The sequence below is a fragment of the Schistocerca cancellata genome, chromosome 3 (genome assembly GCF_023864275.1).
Source record: "Schistocerca cancellata isolate TAMUIC-IGC-003103 chromosome 3, iqSchCanc2.1, whole genome shotgun sequence".
NCBI lineage: Eukaryota > Metazoa > Arthropoda > Insecta > Orthoptera > Acrididae > Schistocerca > Schistocerca cancellata.
The window spans coordinates 20,792,073-20,811,534 of NC_064628.1; the positions used below are offsets into that span (position 1 = coordinate 20,792,073).

At 42.2% G+C, this 19,462-nt stretch overlaps 1 protein-coding gene across 1 annotated transcript in view; it reads right to left on the reverse strand.

The window, feature by feature from the left end:
* Positions 1 to 16,871, reverse strand: part of LOC126176813 (vacuolar protein sorting-associated protein 8 homolog) — a 207,495-nt gene extending 190,624 nt beyond the window's left edge. Inside the window, exons 1-4 of the mRNA XM_049923995.1 lie at positions 16,612 to 16,871; positions 16,397 to 16,528; positions 14,201 to 14,386; positions 7,880 to 8,173 (exon numbers count right to left, since the gene is read on the reverse strand). Of these exons, the coding sequence (XP_049779952.1) occupies positions 7,880 to 8,173; positions 14,201 to 14,386; positions 16,397 to 16,528; positions 16,612 to 16,686 (687 nt within the window). The 5' untranslated portion in view covers positions 16,687 to 16,871. The remainder of the gene's footprint in view (positions 1 to 7,879; positions 8,174 to 14,200; positions 14,387 to 16,396; positions 16,529 to 16,611) is intronic.
* Between the last annotated feature and the right edge of the window lie 2,591 nt (positions 16,872 to 19,462).

Genomic DNA, 19,462 nt, shown 5'->3' on the forward strand with positions numbered 1-19,462 from the left:
CATACCTTCCTATGCCATAAAACCATTTTGTACCTCTTACTTCCAACTCCCCCTCCTCTCCCCTCCTGCTCGCTTCTTCTCCTCTCTTATTCTAGTATGCGCATACTAACTTCACTGAATCCAATCATATCTGTTGTCCTCCATTTTCATGTATATCTGTCCACCTGTCTGCATCCCAGATTATGGTCCTTTTATTTATTTTTCTTTCTGATCTCATTGTGTTTCCACATAATTTTCAGCTTGTTTTTGCCTTTCACTACTGGCCCTAATCCCTATGACTTCATCTTGTTTATACATACTTCACTTTTTCATCCACTCCTACTCAACCCCTGCTCCCAACCCCTTGACTCATAGCTCATATCTCTGTAACAGACCTAGATGCAAGGCCTGCCGCATTTGTCCTCCTACTATCACCTACTCCAGTCCACTCACAAGCACCACCTATCCCATCAAAAACATGGTTATCTGTGACTGTGACCAAGAGACAGCTGGTCCACCCAGTTGCCCAACACAACGTTCTTCACTTCAGTGATTGCTTCACAGCCTGCACTATCTGGATCCTTCCTACCTACACCAGCTTTTCTTAACTCTCCCTGCAATATATCCAACGTTCCCATAACCCCCCTAGTCTCAACCTTCATTAGCCCCTGTCCTTCACCCACCTATCACCTCCCTGCTCCTACTCCAGCACTACACAGTCTTCTATTCCTCTACTCCACCAACTTCCCAACAGTCTCCTTTTCCCCCCTCCTCTCCTTATCTCCACTCATAATTGTTCCCCACTGCCGCCGCCGCCCCACACCCATCTAAACTCCCAGCCGCCTGCCCGACCCCCCCCCCCCCCCCACCTCCCACAAGTAGCCCTTTACCTCACCACCCAGATTGCATCTCATATCATGCGCAGTTGCTTATAGTGAGGCCTCAGTGGCCAGAGAAGGTGGTTGTTTTCACTTGTGGTGTGTGTGTGTGTGTGTGTGTGTGTGTGTGTGTGTGTGTGTGTGTATTTTAAAAATAGAATCTTGCAACCGCTAATAACCACAAAAACGGCTTATACAGCATAAATGGTACCTTGACAGTGGACAACTGGCCTATAACAGCTGGAGGAGAGTTGAATAATAGAGCTTGATCAGTCAATTTTACCTCTGATGTAAGTAACTTGTGAGGATCCTGTACACACTGCATATTCAGATATACGTGCAAACAGATAATTTATTCCAGTTATCTTCTGAATGTATCTGGTTGCTTAGAAGGCTGTTGTATGCATCTAACCACTCATAAAATCTCAAACAGGTATAACATGTCCCATTTTAATGCCTACCTTGCTTGCGATATATTCATAATAACAGAAAATGTTATATAAGGGAAAAAGGGAAAATTTTACTTGTTAACTGACAGAAGAAGGGAAAGAAAGATAAATTTACTCCCATTATTTATTTAGTTTTCATCACATTTGCATATAATCTTTAATGGTGACTAGTTTCAAATGCTTGAATTCATTTTTAAACCACTGCATATAGCAGAAGGTACAATACTGTCAGAGCAGCTTTGATGATACTCATTCAAACTACTTACGAATTTGTTCAGGTAAATCAGCAGTGATGGCATACAAATTATTGGCATTCATATAACCCATAACAATAAACATTTATTAACAGATACATGTTGATATTAAGAAGCAACACCTTCAGACTTACAAATTGCAATACATTACCTTAAGAATGATGTGTGTGTATTTGCAAAGATGTTCTCACTGTCTACTCTTATAAAACTTTGACAAAAACAAAACAACTGCTGAGTCTGAAACAAAAATGCCTATGACAGCTGGCCAATGCACTCACTGATAGCTATGAAATACAGTAGTTAACTTCTATTTGCTACATCAGTCACTTAGAGAGAAGCGGGGCATCATACAAAAATCTTGCCGGAAATTGACATCTGTGGCTGGAGCATGCTCTTCTGTTAGGTTGTGTATCTGTTTTGGATAGTAGTGTTCTTCTGTCAAGTTGTGTTTCAGTTTTGGATGTTATTACTTGAATTTGAGAAGGAGGCCAGTTTTGAGGCACAATAGTAGGCGGCATTCTGGAAATAGGTGCATCAGTTTTACCCCGTCTATTGAGACAGTAATAGTCTTATCGTTTAGTACAATATGCAGTGTTCATTCCCCTCTTTCAATAACCTTATGTGGGCCTGTGTACATATCTTGTTAGAGGGTTTGACAACATCCGTACGTAACATAACATACATGCATGTTTGCACACTGTGATACACAAAGGTACATGCCATTCCATGTCTGGAGGCTTGATGTGGGCAACAAATGCATGCAGAGTGGCTCCTCAGAAAACAAATGAATTCCGACGGGTCACGGTCTGGTAGCTACGCAAATCTCAGACCGATGAATTTGCCGGCCAGTCAAAGTGTTTTGCCATATAACAAGCTTCACTGATGACGAGCTTAAGTCCATTTTGTAATTAGTGCAAAGGCTAATTAAGACCACTGTCAATCAGTAATCCAAGCAGGTGGCACGGCACATTAATGCAGCATTTAAAGAACATTGCCATTGTTCGACCACACCATTGTTCACAGGGTGGTAGCTGGTTGTTCGTTGATGGAGAGCACTGCAGGATTTGCTGAGCTGATTAATTAACTCTCACTCGAATTGTCTGCCACAGTTCATATTACTACAAAGCAGACAACCAAGGTGAGACACCCAATTTGAAATGAAGGCAAAGGCTAGTGTCTGCATCGGTACGTTAACTGGTATAGCTTCCAGCCAATGGGTAAAGTGATCAGTTGTACTCAACAGATAATGTTGACTGCATTAGAAGGAGGAGGTAGATGCCCGTCATCAATGTGCATATGCGTAAAGTGCATTGTAGTGTCTGGAAATTCTACAATGGGCACAGGTGCATGACAGGCTGTTTTACTGTAGTGACACTGAAGGCACAAACGAGCCCATTCATGATGATTCTTTTGCAAACCAGGCTAGGCAAAACATTTTGACACCAGACAAGTTGATGCTCCAATGGCAGGGTGGCACAGACTGTGAATGCTGTCGAAATCACGTCTGCGGAAACTGCAAAGCAAAAATGGGCGACACCATTCACTGGAAATATCACAATACTGTTTCATATCGGAACCAGGAATGCTGACAAGTTGTAATTAAAGGCTTCATAATACAATGTGCAGTGACTTTTGGAGTTGCATATCAGATTCCTGTGTCTTTGTGGGCTGAATGATATTAATAACATTTTTCACTCTGTCAACCTGTAACAGGCTTATTGGTGACCAATTCATTTATACCACGAATGTAGTGGATATTAGTGCCGAACTGAGCAATAAATTCCAGATGGATGTACTGCCGCAGTGAATATTTCTTGTTGTTCTGTCTGAAGGCATACATAAGCAGCTTGTTAGTAAATATCTTAAATTCTATTGCCTCCAACTGTGACCAAAAGTACTTGATTTCTCCATACACAGACATAAGTTCACGATCATAAGCACTCATTTTCATTGAGAAGCAGAGAGCTTATGTGAAAACAAGGGAAGTGGTTGCCAAATGCCATCAATTTGCTGCTGCAATGCTGCACCAACAACTGTCTGACTGGCATCAACTACTTTTAGAGGGGTGCATCCAATGCAGAGTGTGACAGGAATACAGAATTTGCTAGGCTAGGCTTGGCTTTGCTTTGCTCCATTAAAAGCAGAGCTCATCTCATCTGTCCAGTGGGAGAGACATCTTGAGCCCAGTAACTGCTGAAGTTAGCATCCGCAAAAAATGACATAGCTCCTTTATGGTTTCCAACTGTGGAATCTTCATGATGGCTTCCACTTTCTCTGGTAGTGGCAATGACCCTACAGGCGAAATTAGATGGCCAAAAAAAGGTTATCTGAGGTTTGCTCAAAACGACATTGTGTTAGTGTTTGAAAAGGTCCATAAGGTGTTGCTGATGCTCTCTGCTGTGGCAAAAAAGATGAGAATGTCATCCAAGCATAAAAATCAGAATGACAGTCTCTGCAGCACAGAGTCAATGAACCGCTGCAATGACTGAGTGGCTTTGCACAAACCAATGTCATAAAGACTTTTGAATCAACCAAATGAAGTTATTATAGCAGTCTTCGGAATGTCTTCGTTTGCTACAGGAATTTCCATACAAGCCTTTTCATAGTCCAGTATGCTAAACACCGTTGCACCACTGAGAGCATAATTGTAGTTCCTTAATAGGGACACTGCATATATCTGGAATTGTCCTAACATTCAGCACATAGTAATCGCCACACGGGTGCCACGTGGCACCCTTTTTGTGCACAAGATCCAGGGGTGGAGACCAAGGACTGCAAGAAGGGTGAATAACACCTTCCCTGAGCACTGACTTATCTCTGTCTTTGCAATCATGAGCTAAATGTCTAAGATGGCACGAAATTGGTGGACTATTGGTAGTCTTGATAATATGTACAGCTTTGTGACTTATGTCTCTTGCCACATCAGGTGGTTGTGTTACCGATGGATACTGGTCGAGCAACTCAGTTTCCCTGCTTTCTGCCATCAGAACTAGCTTAGCCCTGCTAATCACTGCATTGCACTAGAATCCAGTAATAGAAGGTCCTGTCACATTGTCCGCAAGCCACGCATTTGCTGCATCAGAGAACTGATGATAATAAGCCAGGAAGTCAGTTCCAATTGTAGGCTCTGTGACACCCACAACAATAAAACTCCAGATGAGGACATGATGCAGCCCCAAGTCAAACTAAACATGTCCCTTACCTATTGGTGTGTTGTTAGTGACAGAAAGGGATTCTACAGTTGGTGACCAGCAACTATACAGAAAATTCTGTGGGGAAAATGCACAAATCTGTGCCCATATCCAAAAGGAATTTCTGTCCAGTCTTCCGGTCACTAGCATAGGGGCACAGAGTGTGTCCAGCAATTGAATGCAGCTATGTTCGACTGCTGATGCTGTTTGGTTAGGTGCAAGCTGAAGTGAATTTGTGCAGTTGATCCCCAAAGTCCTGATGATACCATATTGTAGTTGGATGATCTGTGCCACTCAGAACTGAGTAGTTCATTCTGGAACTACTGCCTGATCTGTTGTGGTAACGACCTCCAACCTTGCTTTAACTGTGTCAAGCCACCAGTTCACCCATTTGACTAAACACAATGTCTACTTTGACAGACTATTGTAATCTGCTAACATCACTGCTGATGACGCACTGTTGCACCCTGCAGTATTGATTGATGGCAGCATACTGCATCCTGAATCCTGTCAGCCAAATCTGCGACAGCTGTCAGATGCTTCTACAGCTTTAATCTGAGATGGGAGACAGCTACACCAGAGAGTACAAAGTAATGTGTTGGATACAGTTCCTACACCGACTTTAATACACAGGTGCCTTACGACTGCTTCCTGTCTCCAATATCTTCTTGTCTTAACACTTGATGCTCATGATCCTCTCATGATGCACACATTTGGCGAATCAATGATGTCTTCAGTTATCATATGAATCTGCTACAGGAGGTGCTGTGATTACTTCAGTTTCAGCCATATACTGATGGTCAAGCTGACTGACCACTAGAGTAAACTTCATAGAATCCATGGTTATTACTGCATAAAAAGAAAACTATCTCCCACCTGCACAAACCAGTGCCCTGGATTGGGAGGCCAGATTGGCAGTAATCACACAGCAAGTCTTAACACTGTCCGACCTTCAGTACCTACAGTCTTGGAATTTAGAAATTGAAAATTCTGTTGTCAGTCACAATAGTTTGTATAATTATTCTACTATCTGTAGACTGATCATGTTAGGGTTGCCAATTTTGGAGCAGCTATGGCAATAAGCATCTGAAATACTTATGCTTGTGTTCAAGTAAATCAGCCGTGACAGCATACAAATTAATGGTGCTTGTATAACTCTTAACAAGAAATGTTTATTAAATGATACATATAGCAACATTATATACAAGAAGAAACATCTTCAGACTTCTTGAGGCACAATGTGTGTATTTACAAAAAAGTTCTCAGTGTCTACTCTCATGGAGCATTGGTAAACAAAACAAAACCATCGCTGGTTCCAAAACATGAGTGCCTCTGTTGACTAGCCCATGAACTCACTGACAGCTACGAACTACATTAGGTGACTTATTCATTACAATATTAATAAAGGTATAAAACACAAAATGTTAAAACACACACAGTTTTCCAGTGTAGGAAAGTGTCCCTATCTAATTTAATTAAATAGTCACTTAAAATTAGTTGAAGTTGAGCACGAGAGAACAGGCATTTAGGTACTGGCACAATGAATAATGTTTACAAGTAGTTCAACACAATCAACCATTTTACTGAATCAAACTACTACAAGGAGCAATGAAAAAAACTCAAGAATTAATAGTTCTTTGTGATTTCTGAAACCAAGATGCACACTACTGATATAACATCCTAATATATTGAACACTAAATAAAAGATTGGTGTCATGAGGCATGGCAAGAATAGTGCCCTCAGTAGTGATTTTCCCATAAAATAAACTCTCTAGACACAGTCCAAAATGAGCTCGGTGACACACACGTCATTAATTCATCACTTGCTGCTCACCAGCACTAACACAAATTTGCAGACACGAGACATGAAATAAAATTTTTTGTGGGGGAAATGGTCAGGGCAAATCTCAATGGAATGAGACCCAGTCTTCACACGAGAGTACTGGCTGTGAAAGGCAGAAGCTCAAATCTTGGCTAGGACCCATGTGGGCACATACACTTGTCGGTGGGGGAGAGCACCTTGGGGTGCAATGCACTGCTTTACTGTGTTGCAGGTGTACAGATGGTGTGGCATGAGCGAGTCTGAATACTTTTGCAACAAGCATTTAAGAATCCATTCGGTATTGCGTACAGCACTACTTGAAATACAAAGTCTGCAGCCATGTGGCACGCCCTTCACAACGTGTCCGCAGGACTGAACTCCAGTTTCGTTGCTCAAAGAGAACAGAGTATGGATAGCTAGCTATGTTCAAAGCTATTGCCTGGATTCCACTAGCTAATGACCTCGATATATGGGTGTCTGATTGCATGGCACAACAGAGAGCTTTGGATGGAAGTAGTCACGAGATGACAAATAAATAACCTCCCTGCATTAGCAGATGGTTATATGTCAACTAGATGTGTAAAGAATGGGGCCAGACAGCTAAAACCAATATGCGGTGAAGGGCCTCAAGACCAGCATTCTGTAAGCACAGATTAGAGTAGTGTAATACATTGGTTATGACATACCTGCATATCTGATATTTGACTGTAACATATTCCAATTGAACATTCAAAAGACTTAACAAATGTGGCTAGGAGAACTTGACAGGTGCCCTCAACTGTTTACTATGCATTTATACATCCTGTCATCGTACCTCACCAGTCTACATTTACGGCAAATAGTACCTCAAAATTTCATATTGAGATTTCCAAATAATTTAACCACTTGCTTTCAGAACTGACTAGGTCTATTAACTGGCAGAAAAATTTAGATATAAAAAAGTAAAAGAGGCTGAAGGAGTTAGGGAAAGTTGGTACATAAAATCTTGATCAGGAGGTACCAAAGCTATAACTAGAGCACAAGGAATCACCAAGCCTAGTCAAGAGACAGAGAACACACACACACACATACAAACACACACACACACACACACACACACACACACACACACACACACAGAGAGAGAGAGAGAGAGAGAGAGAGAGAGAGAGAGAGAGAGAGAGAGAGAGAGTTGCTCCTCTTCTGTCTCACTCTCACAATATCTGTGCACAACTTTTTAATTTCTTTAGTACTTTAAATGTTAACTTCTAAACAAAAGATTCAAATACAGTATGTGAATAACTATCAGTACTGTTTTCCAAAATACCTTAACATGCAAAACAGCTGTCCCCGGTGGATGTGCATCTGCCATAGTTCTAAGAAGTTTTCCATTCAGAATGTCATACATGAGGATCAGTCCTCGGGCAAAGCCAACCAGAAGACGGGAACAGTCATGATTGAATCCTAAGCTGGAAACAGATCCCTGCTCTTGGTCTGTTGAGCCAAGACACCACCGCAAGCGCTGTGAGGCATCAAAGACGAGCACCAGTCCATGAGATGTCCCCACAGCAATCATTGTCGTGGCAGCCATGGCTGTGGGCAATCCAGCATTTGATCGCTCCTGTGGGGAAAATACAAACTTGTGATGATGTTACAAAATAAGAGGATTCATACTGAAATTCTAGTAATATAATTCTATTAAAGGCTATGAAAGATAAATAATCTCAATCACTTCAGGTGAAACCAAACTGATATTTCTTTCTTTTTAACTTTCGCATTAACCACCTGTAAAGGTTCAAGATGCTGTATTCACTATTGATCACAAAGTGGAATATGCATCTTTATTGAAGAAGCTATGAATTGAAAGAATATTTATTTAGCAGAATTCCTAAAAACTTAGCGCTGACATTACCTACCATACATAACAAAATCTTAATGCTGCAGAGTCTATGTTCTAATAAGAAGTTACATTTTTCAACATTGAAAATGGTCTGGAGAATTGACTGAGTGGAGTGCGACATAAGGCATATTTGGAAAGTAAGGATAATTTACATAGTTACCAATGTTGTACCTACTGAACTGTCATTTGACATGGGGTGGAAGCAAAATAATAATGACTCTGAAAATAGTTAATGAGGGTATGATATCCCTCATTTAAAAGCACAGTGAGAGATAGCTGAATATGTGGTGAAGGTATTGCTTTGTCAAGGACTGGATGAGAATGGGAGCATTGGTTGTGACTGCTTCACAGTGGAGACGTGTTTGTTTGTTGTCACAGGAAGAGACTGCCGCAAGAGAAATATGATTCTGGACTAGCCAAGAAGGATATTGTCTGGTTGTAAAGTCTCTAACATTAGTACATCCAAGAAACTCATGGTCCACATGGTACACAGATGTCATAATGGGGGCACTGTAGGTGCATTTGATACTGACAAGAGCTATAATGAAACTATGTCAGCAGTTAGATAAACAGGAATGTAGCTCAAATGGCTCTGAGCACTATGGGACTTAGCATCTGAGGTCATCAGCCCCCTAGAACTTAGAACTAATTAAACCTTACTAACCTAAGGACATCACACACATCCATGCCCGAAGCAGGATTTGAACCTGCAATCGTAGTGGTTGTGCGGTTCCAGACTGAAGTGCCTAGAACTGCTCTGCCAATCCGGCCAGCCAGGAATGTAGCATGTTGAGTTAAGAAGGATTAGTTGAAATGTATATCACCTCTAAAATACAAATAATTATGAACAGAATATGGAAACATCCCCAGGCTGTGGCTAAACCATGTCTCTGCAGTATCGTTTCTTCCAGGAGTGCCAGCTCTGCAAGGTTCACAGAAGAGCTTCTGTGAAGTTTGGAAGGTGTGAGACGAGGTACTGGCAGAATTGAAGCAGTGGGGGGTGGGTCGTGAGTCTTGCTTGGGTAGCTCAGATGGTAGAGCACTTGCCCGCGAAAGGCAAAGGTCCTGAATTCGAGTCTTCGTCCAGCACACAGTTTCAATCTGCCAGGAAGTTTCAACAGAATGTGATTGACTAAAGGATCACACAATTGGTGGTGCATTTGGTGTCATATGTGTCAGGAAAATGTAGTGTTCCAGTACAGGAAAACCACGAGAATGTAGTATGGTGGTTTTCTGGAAACTGTCTTGAGCAGCTATCATGGCAGCCCACATGTAATGGAAATACCTTAGACCTTCTAGCTACAAACAGGCTGGACCTTATCAACAATGTCAATTCAGAAACCGTAAGCATTTAAAGCATCTCATCGGTGGTGGAATATAAGGTTTTACATCACAGCGATACACCATTACCTTGACTTTCCCTGGGAGAACATCCCCTTGAAGGCCAGGATAAAGGCGCCCATAGCAGTGCGACTGTTTGGAAGGCCTCGCAACACACGGCGGATAAAACAAACCCCTCGCCGCTCGAGGTTAGCATGGAGCTCCTCGTCAGTTTGGAGAAGAAGATCTTGGTGGAAAATAATGTCCTGCACCGAGTTCAAAGATTGGTGGAGTGTGACAGAGACTGGGACATCACCGAGATTGTCACAAGCATGCAGGGCATCAGATTGGGCAGCAGAAGATGTTTATGAGCAAAGCACTGGACTGCATTTTACTCATGGATTCCACTTCACCGTACTTGTCTTCAATTGTCTCCGTGAAAAACAAAGGCTTGGTCATGGCAAAACTTCTGCCATCCATCCTGGTGCAAACCAGGTACCAAGTGTGAGCTTGACCCTCCTCCCAGGGGGTGGCCAGGGAAGGGAAGGCTGAAGGATCAGGAGAAGGAGCGTCACATCTGGTACCACTCTTAGAGACGGCCACAGAATGGCCAGGATGGTGAAGCTTTTGTCGCTTCATGTGCAAGGCGTCTGCCCTAGTAGCACCCACTCCGACAGGGGCTCGCCCCGTGGGCGCCACCCAGCCGCAGCAAGGGCCGTCTGGCACGGCAGCCATTGCCGGGAGTTCTGGTGCCCCAAAGTGATGAGCATCGAGTCCTGGGCATACAAGAGGCGTTACCAGCTCAGGTACTAGCAGTGTGATCCCTGTGGTTTCAGGGGGCTCAGCCAAATGGGTACTTAACAGCCCCACCAAACGGACTGGCTACTGTGCTGGTGACCAAGCAGGAGGGGGGGCAGGGTGCAAAGGGAAAGGGGAGGGGGAGAGGAACCTGCACCATGGAAGCTAGGTAGGGAGTTCATCCCCAATGGTTCACACTGAAGGGAAAATTTTGGGAATGGAGGCCAAACCCCAAGGGGTACAAAAATGCCAAAAAAGGAGATGGAAACAGTAAACTAAACAATAGCACACACCAAAACAAAGCCAGAAGGATACCCAGGCTGACAAAGAAGTCCACGAAGAGGGAAAAGAGGGGGCAGGGACAAAAAGAGTAAGGATAGGAAGGGAGAGGAACAGGGATGGTAATGCAGCCTGGAAAGGAAAGGAGACCGCAATAGCTCGGAGCCCCGTGTGCGCCACACATGGACCCACTAAAGGACTGTGGGCCCCCTGGAAGGAGGAAATTTTGGTCTTACGTAAAATTGCTAAGTGGGTCTAAGGTTCTATTCAGACCTCGCTGACCAGTATGGTGTGGCAGTTAAAGATGGCAAAATGAAAGCCGAAGTTTTAAATTTCATGTTCAAGAAATCTTTCACACAGTAGAATCATACAAACATACCATCATTTGACCATCGGACAAACTCCCATGTGAATGACATGGTACAGTAACAAGCATCCCTGGGATAGAGAGGCAACTGAAAGATCTGAAAGCAAATATATCACCAGATCCGGATGGAATCCCAGTTCAATTTTACGAAGAGTACTCTACAGCACTGGCCCCTTACCTAGCTTGCATGTATCACTAACCTCTCACCCAGTGCAAAGTCCCAAGCAACAGGAAAAAAGTGCACGAGACTCCAGTATATAAGAACGGCAAAAGAACAGACCCGCAAATTTACATTCCAATATCCTTAACTTCTATTTGCTGCATAATCCTTTAACATATTCTCAGTTCGAATAGAATAAACTTTCTTGAGACAGAGAAGCTTATAGCCACAAATCAGCATGGTTTTAGAAAGCATTGCTTGTGCTAAACTCAGCTTGCCCTTTTCACACACGATATACTGTGAACTATGGATGAAGGGCAACAGGCAGATTCTGCATGTTTAGATTTCCAGAAAGCATTTCACATGGTGTCACATTGCAGTCTGTTAATGAAGGTACGAGAATATGGAATAAGTTCATAGGTAGGTCAATGGCTTGACGACTTCTTACATAATAGAATCCAGTATGTTGTTCTTGATGGTGAGCATTCATCAGACACAGGGGAATTGTCAGGAGTGAACCAGGGAAGTGTGATAGGACTGCTGCTGCTCTCTATACACACAAATGATTTGGCGGACAGGGTAGGCAGCAATCTGCAGTTGTTTGCTGATGATGCTGTGGTGTATGGTAAGGCGTCATAGCTGAGTGACTGCAGGAAGATACGAGATGATTTAGACAAAATTTGCTCTGGGTGTGATGAACAGCTGCTAGCCCTGAATGTGGAAAAATGTAAGTTGATGTGGATGAGTAGGAAGATCAAACCAGTAATGTTTGGATACAGTATTACTACTGCCCTGCTCGACACAGTTACATTGGTCAAATATCTGGGCATAATGCAGCAAGGCGATACGAGATGGAATGAGCATGTGAGAACTGTGGTAGGGAAGGCGAATAGTTGACTTCAGTTTAATGGGAGAATTTTAAGGAGGAGTGGTTCACCTGTAAAGGAGACTGCACATAGTATGTTGGTGCAACCTGTTCTTGAGTTCTGCTTGAGTGTTTGGGATCTGTACGAGGTCGGATTGAAGGACGACATCGAAGCAATTAAGAGGTGGGCTGCTAGACCTGTTACCATATTTATGTAGATGTAGGTGGTGTTCAAAAGCATAGCAAGGTACAGAATGATGAGCTAGATGTTAGTAATGGGGCAAAAATAGAGGACAGATGTGGAAGAATTGATTGGTATCTTCAGTGCAGGAAGGGAGAATGCATACAATTTGATGGAGACGTCTGTCAACAAACACAGACAATCTTTCTTCTGGAGCATTGTAACCAGCTGTGATGGGGTGACCAATAGGGATACTAGTATAGTTGGATTGATGGAACTCTGGTGGCAGGTGCATTTACAAGAGACTACAAATATGTGGAGAGAGAGAGAGATCCAGGTGACCTAATGTTTTCAGGAACAGTTACAGGTAAGGCTGCATTTCTCAAATACAACAGTGATGTTTGTCAGTGGAGATGTCTGAATACCGATGGACAAGCTGTCACTGCATTTGCTGACAATGTTTGTGGCGCACATTTTTGGAAGAATATTAAAGTCGGATTGATTTTAAGGTTATGAGAGTTATGATATAGGGGTTACTGGGATGGGATTTAGGAATGTAAGGTGATGACATTTGGATATGAGGTACTCCGTGGAGATTGACAGCTGGTGAAAAGGGCTGGATTGTAGTTGGAAGGTTAAGACAAGGTTCACAGTGTATTTTAGTGAAATGCTTCCACTGAGAGGAATGAGTTAAGTAGGTGTAATTGTCAAGTTCAGCATAAATGAATCTGGATTTGGGGCTAAATATGAGGCTTTACAAGAGGATGGAGCCTTCTGTCAGTGTTATGTTTCTGAAAAACATGTTAATAACAGTGCTTGGAGTCTGGAGAATGTTTTTGGGGAGTAGAGTGGGGATTGGAAAATTCTATTAAAAAAACTGAAATGATTTTGCAAAAGCAGGAGAACTATTTCAGCAAAATCTGTTCTAAGACAATGTGGTTACATGGGACTAAAGTTGTGAGGGTTAAGACTAATTGAACTGAAAAGGGTGATGCCATTTGTGAAAGGAAGGATGGTAACCATAAATGGTAAATCCATTAGGAGGGATACACAGGAACAGGAATTCAGGTTGAGTACGTGGAACAATCTATCTGGCAAGATAAAAGCAACTTTTCTGAGCGAGTAGAGGTAGAATAAGCAAGGACTTAAGGCGAGACTGGATGGAGAAAAAAGGTAATAGTAAAACAAAAAAGCAATGAAATTGCACAAAGCACATGTACAACAAAATATTTTTCGAAAAAGGAATGGATCTCTGTATCTGGCCAATTAAAAGGCTAACACAGAGGGGAAACAGAAGGCGCAATGGAACATATGTCCCTAGTCTTTCTATAGATTCATCAGCTGAAGGGGAAGGAGATATAAGATAGCTTGAAAGGAGGGATAGATGGGCTCTGAATGTGAGAAGTTATCAGAAGGGGAGGGGGGAACCACACACACATCAACATTAAATGAAACAACAAGTTTACTGTTAACAGTAAATAAAAAGTGAATGGTAACAGTAAACTTGTTGTTTCATTTAATGTCAATAACAGTCACGGTAAAGCCTAACCTAAAATGTTTGCATTTAAAGAAAATCAACTTTCCCCAATTTCAAAAGCTGAAACTTATGATTGTGTGAAACATACAAAGCAATAATAAAATGATAATGGCTAGTGACTCTGATGTCAAAAGATTTCTTTCTGAAACCAAGAAAAATATTTGCAGGTAAGTTTTTCCATAAATTCATAAGCATAAGAACTAAAAGTTAATCAGAAGGTATATTACAGAAACATACATACACAGGCAGAAACAAGCTGAGTGGATATTCCTTTCAATATCACATGCCGCAATATGGAACCTGTTCTCTGTGTATTTGGTGCAGCTCCACTCCAAGCATTTGTTTTCGTCTGTCGGCGTTCTGACGAACTGCGACTTACACTGCCCACACTACCCAAGGACAAAGTCTCACTGCCTTCAAACGTCCCCTACAGAAGAAAAATAAAAGTAAAATACTATACTTTAATAATTCTTGATGAACAATTTTCAGCAAATATATGAAGGCCTACACTAAACATGCAAAAAAAGAAAGACTATTTACAAATAGGAAGATATATAGAATGAAGACGAGGTACTGGCAGAAGTAAAGCTGTGAGGACGGGGCGTAAGTCGTGCTTGGGTAGCTCAGTCTGTAGAGCACTTGCCCGTGAAAGGCAAAGGTCCCGAGTTCGAGTCTTGGTCCGGCACACAGTTTTAATCTGCCAGGAAGTTTCAGGAAGATATATATATTACAGAGACTAATTCTGCAAACAACTGCAAATTTTAAAAACAAAGGATCAATGCCTATATTCTCCCATTACTGACAACCATGCAGTTCGTCTGTATAGTCACTTCCTGTGCCTAGTGCCCAGAAATCTCTGCTACTGACCAAATAGAGGAGACGCTGAGTTGCCGACATGCACAACAGAAAGACTGCCATATACACAGTTGCTGTATGTGGGTGAGTTGTGTTTGTGTGAATGTGTTTTCTACCTTCGGAGGCTGTGTGGCCTAATGCTCAAATGTATAGAAGCCATTCTCTTGTGCCTGTCTGTAAGTCAGCGTCTCCTCTAAACGGTGAGTAACAATCTGTCCTCCCCATAATATTGCCATTATTCAATCCTGAATGTTTCAGCGCATTCTTAGAACAGGATAAATACAACACCTACAACTAAACATTACTGTTTGTGAAAATATAGCCTACACAAACCCAAGATCTACAATTATGACAATGGTTAATTTAACTTTATACAGTATTACAACAATAATTTATGTATTTTATTTCATGGGTACCACATGCAGGAATCTTCTGTGTGGATTCTACTTTAAGAGCCTTAATTTTGCCAGGTTTGCAAACTGGTTCTAGATTTTCTTAAATTCCACATAGCCAACCGTCTTATTTAGGACATATACCAACAACTCTTTCGTGTTGCATCTACCATCTCTTTAAGTTGGTGCTCTTATGGGTAGATTAGCAATTAACCACAATTTGAAACATGTACTGAACTTACTAAAAGGAAACAAAACAGAAGTACAAGATGAAACTATAAAATGTCAGAATGAAAACAATCAAACAAATAATAATAAAATTTTGTTTCCAAGTTTTATTAATTTAGCATACAAGGAAAGGTGAAGATGTCAACCACTACCTATCACAAAGAAGCATAACAGTGTTTGTCTATAATGATTTGGAAGAACTATGGAGCTCATAATTAGGACCCCTGAATATGGAAGTAAAACAGATTTCCTTTAGGCCGATTCCTAACAATCTACAACTGGCATACAAAATGACAATTATAGAGTAGTAAATAAATTCTGCCATCTCTAATGAATTAATGGTATTCAAAGACAATTAAAAACTGAAATAATTTTAAGTGATGCTATTCTTATTACAAATTTTTACACAAGCTGTATGTGTGTGTGCATTAACTTTTTTCCACTTTGGGGCATCTTACACATTATACAGACAAAAAACATGCTATGTGTAATCACATATTCACTTGGAAAACGACTGTTTCTGTAGATATGTCGTCATGTATCATAAGACGATAAATCAATAATGATGGATGGAATACGAAAGTAACTAACAAAGCAATTGGTCATTAAATTTCAGATATGAATGGCTGCTGAAACTACGAATTGCAACGGCAACTGGACTTTTGGTGGATCAAGTTACACTTCCCAATTCAGAAGTGTCCACAGGTATATAACCGCTCTTCTCTGCATTGCTAATGCAGAAGCCTCGCATACGCGCAAATAAGACTAGATTACAGTAGTTGAATACAATTATTTAGTCACATTGTTGAAATGAAAGTTTCTGGGTGTGTTATACACTGTATGTCTTCTAACCTATTTTACAAGGTCTGAGCTGTGACCACAACTTGTCTGACATATCAAATTCATGGTAGATCAGCTGTCTGCAATGTTAACGCCGCAGGAGAGAGAAGGTGCTACCTTACCTCGGCTGGCGGCAACAGTGAATTCGACAATTCATCTTCGCTGGCTGATGTCCTATCATCCAAATCATTCAAGATGCTCTCTAATGTTGGCGTATGTTCTACTGGCGGGATATTGTACTCGTCATCATCCAGCTGAAAGAGTAAACAATAAAGCGGCCTTTTTTTCCTTTAAAGCCAGGGAAAATGTTTCACACAACAACAGCACAAACGTTTACCTCCTCTATATCAAGATTGACTGATCCCACGCATGAATGATCTGACAGATCTCCTAAAGAGCCGACTTCGGCCATCACTAACCTCAAATTTTGCACAGAAAAACAAGCAGCAACACATGAAAAATTGTGTTAAACTATATAATTTGCAATAATAAGTAAAGGCTTAATTAAACTCCACTACGCCATCCTGTAATTTGAAACTACCCCGACGCCTCTCACGTACACTATCGCATAACACTCTACAGTAAGCTCAAAGCACTTCACCTGTCAACAACTTTTGCAATGCCGTATCTTTAGTTTTGAGATCTTAGGTCAACGAACAGATGACAAATCATCAGTGATGCCATCTCCAAAAACACTACAAAAAACTTTAGAGACATCACGTACTATTTGTAGGGGGAATGAGACAGGAACTGGAATTGAGGATAGCGACAGAAAAGCTGAAATGTTTAACTCAGTTTTCAAATATTTCTTTACAAAGAAAAACTTGGGAGAATTGCCCCACTTTAATCCTCATACTACTAAAAACATGCATGAAATAAGTAGTGTCGGTGGTGTTGAGAAACAACTGAAATCGCTAAAATTGAACAAAGCTCCAGTGCCCGATGGAATCCCTGTCAGATTCTATACTGAATTTGCGGCTGAGTTAGACCCTCTTCTAATCATAATCTATTGTAGATCCTTTGAACAAAAAAACTGTGATCAGCTCTTGGATAAAAAGCACTGGTCACACCAGTCTACAAGAAAGGTAGTAGAAGTGATCCACTAAGTATCTGTGACATGTCAGTATCCTTAACATCAATTTGTTGTAGAATCTTGGAACATATTCTGAGCTCAAATGCAATGAGGTACCTTGAACAGAATGACCTACTCATTGCCAGCCAGCATGGATTCCGAAAAGTGTCGATCATATGAAACCAAACTCGCACTGTTCTCAAGCGACACACTGAAAGCTTTGGCTCAAGGCAATCAGGTAGATGCAGTATTTCTTGATTTCCGAAAAGCATTTGACTTAGAGTGCCACATTTATGCTTATTGTTAAAAGTTCGAAGTATCAAGTGACTGGACTGGTGATTGTTTGGTAGGGAGGGGACAGCATGTTATCTTGGTTGGAGAGTCATCAGCAGATGTGGAAGTAATTTTGGGTGTGCCCCAGGGAATTGTTTTGTGACCCTTGCTGTTCATGTTGTACATTAATGAAGTTGCAAACAATATTAACAGTAACATCCGACTTGTGGCGCCTCTGGCGTGAAGCGCCATGTCTTTGGACCCGAAGTTCTTTGACTCTATTTCTGTCTATGTCTCTTTGCGCGCTATGTTCGTACAGCCATATCGTATTCGCCTTGTTCAGTGTTTAAATAAATGTGCATTCGACTGCAAACGTGTGTTATTACCGATCTACGACTCGTAATATCCACAATGTTGACCCCGACATCGTCATCATGTGTTTGTGAATTACTTTGTGCTTCTTTTCATCTTTAACGGGCGTTGTGTGCTGGTCCACATTGTATTCAGAACAATGGATCTACCAGTGTCGTTTTGTGCCAGTCACTTGCACCCTATTAACTATGCTTGCGTTTATACTAGTGTTCGTAATTTATGTTTGGTTAAGAGTGAACAATTACCTGGCCCCAACCATGCTGGCGACCACTTGACCATAACTGGCCCAACATGGCCACCGTCATATGCTACTACACAGCAACAGCTGCTATATGGACAGTGCATGCTGCTTAGTGATATTGTGAACGATGATCATGTGAAGAATGTTGTGTTTCATCCCTCAACTAAACGGCAGTCGCCTTTGGTTTGGTCTGAAATCCCGACAACGTTCCAACGTTCGAGAACTGTAATTTGAACGTTCATGTGCACCGATTACCGCGACCACCCTCTGTCGTCACACCACGATCGCCTTGCGACCACTCTCGTAATGGCACTGGCCATTTCTTCCACGCCAGTTTCCAGATCAGCCCCCCTTGGCTGCATCGCAACCACCTTCCGCCCGCTGTTACACCCACACTGAGTATGCCTCCGGGCCAGCAGTTAGGAGACATTGTGCTGTCAGTTGCACCGGCTCACTCCACATTGTGTGCAACTTGTGGCCACCCCCTCCCCATGCAGACCTCGAGTCACACATCATCCACCGCTATTGTACTCCTGGTGTCAGGGGCTTCCTACACTGCTCACACAGATCTTTACCTCCCAGTGCTGCATCAACATGCATTACCCAGCAGGTTTCATGAGCTGCCTGCGTTGCAAAAGGACAACCTTAAGACCTGGTTCGCATTGGTTGATCATGTACTGGATATCCAAGGGATTTCAGATGATGATGCACTTTTCGTCTGCCTGGTGAGCCGCCTCCATGCTCATCCAGACCTTTTCAGTGATCTGCACCTCTCACTGCCTGCCTTTCCCAAGTGTGTAATGGCAAAAACATTTTTGTGCTCCAGCAGAGGCTATCCACCACATCATCCATGCCGAGCACCTCAATGTCCGCACACCTTTGCAACTTTGGCGGCACCTTCAACCATTAATTTATGACCAAGCACTACTAGACACCATACTGTGGACCTCATGGCTGGTTAAGCTTCTGTCGGACCTACAACTTCACCTACTGTCTCACGTAACTGACCCTCTCGAGGTTCATTTACACATGGCCAACCGGGCCTATGCAATCATTCACCAACACCGCCTGTCACAGACGACATCACCTTCACCTTCAGTTGGCATGCCTGCACCTTTGGTTTCGCGCTCTGCCAGTAGGGGCCACCGTGCAGACCTCAGCAGCTATGTGACCTGCCAGGAGCTGCCTCCTGGCAACCTGCAGGGGGGGGGGGGGGTACTGCCTGCAACC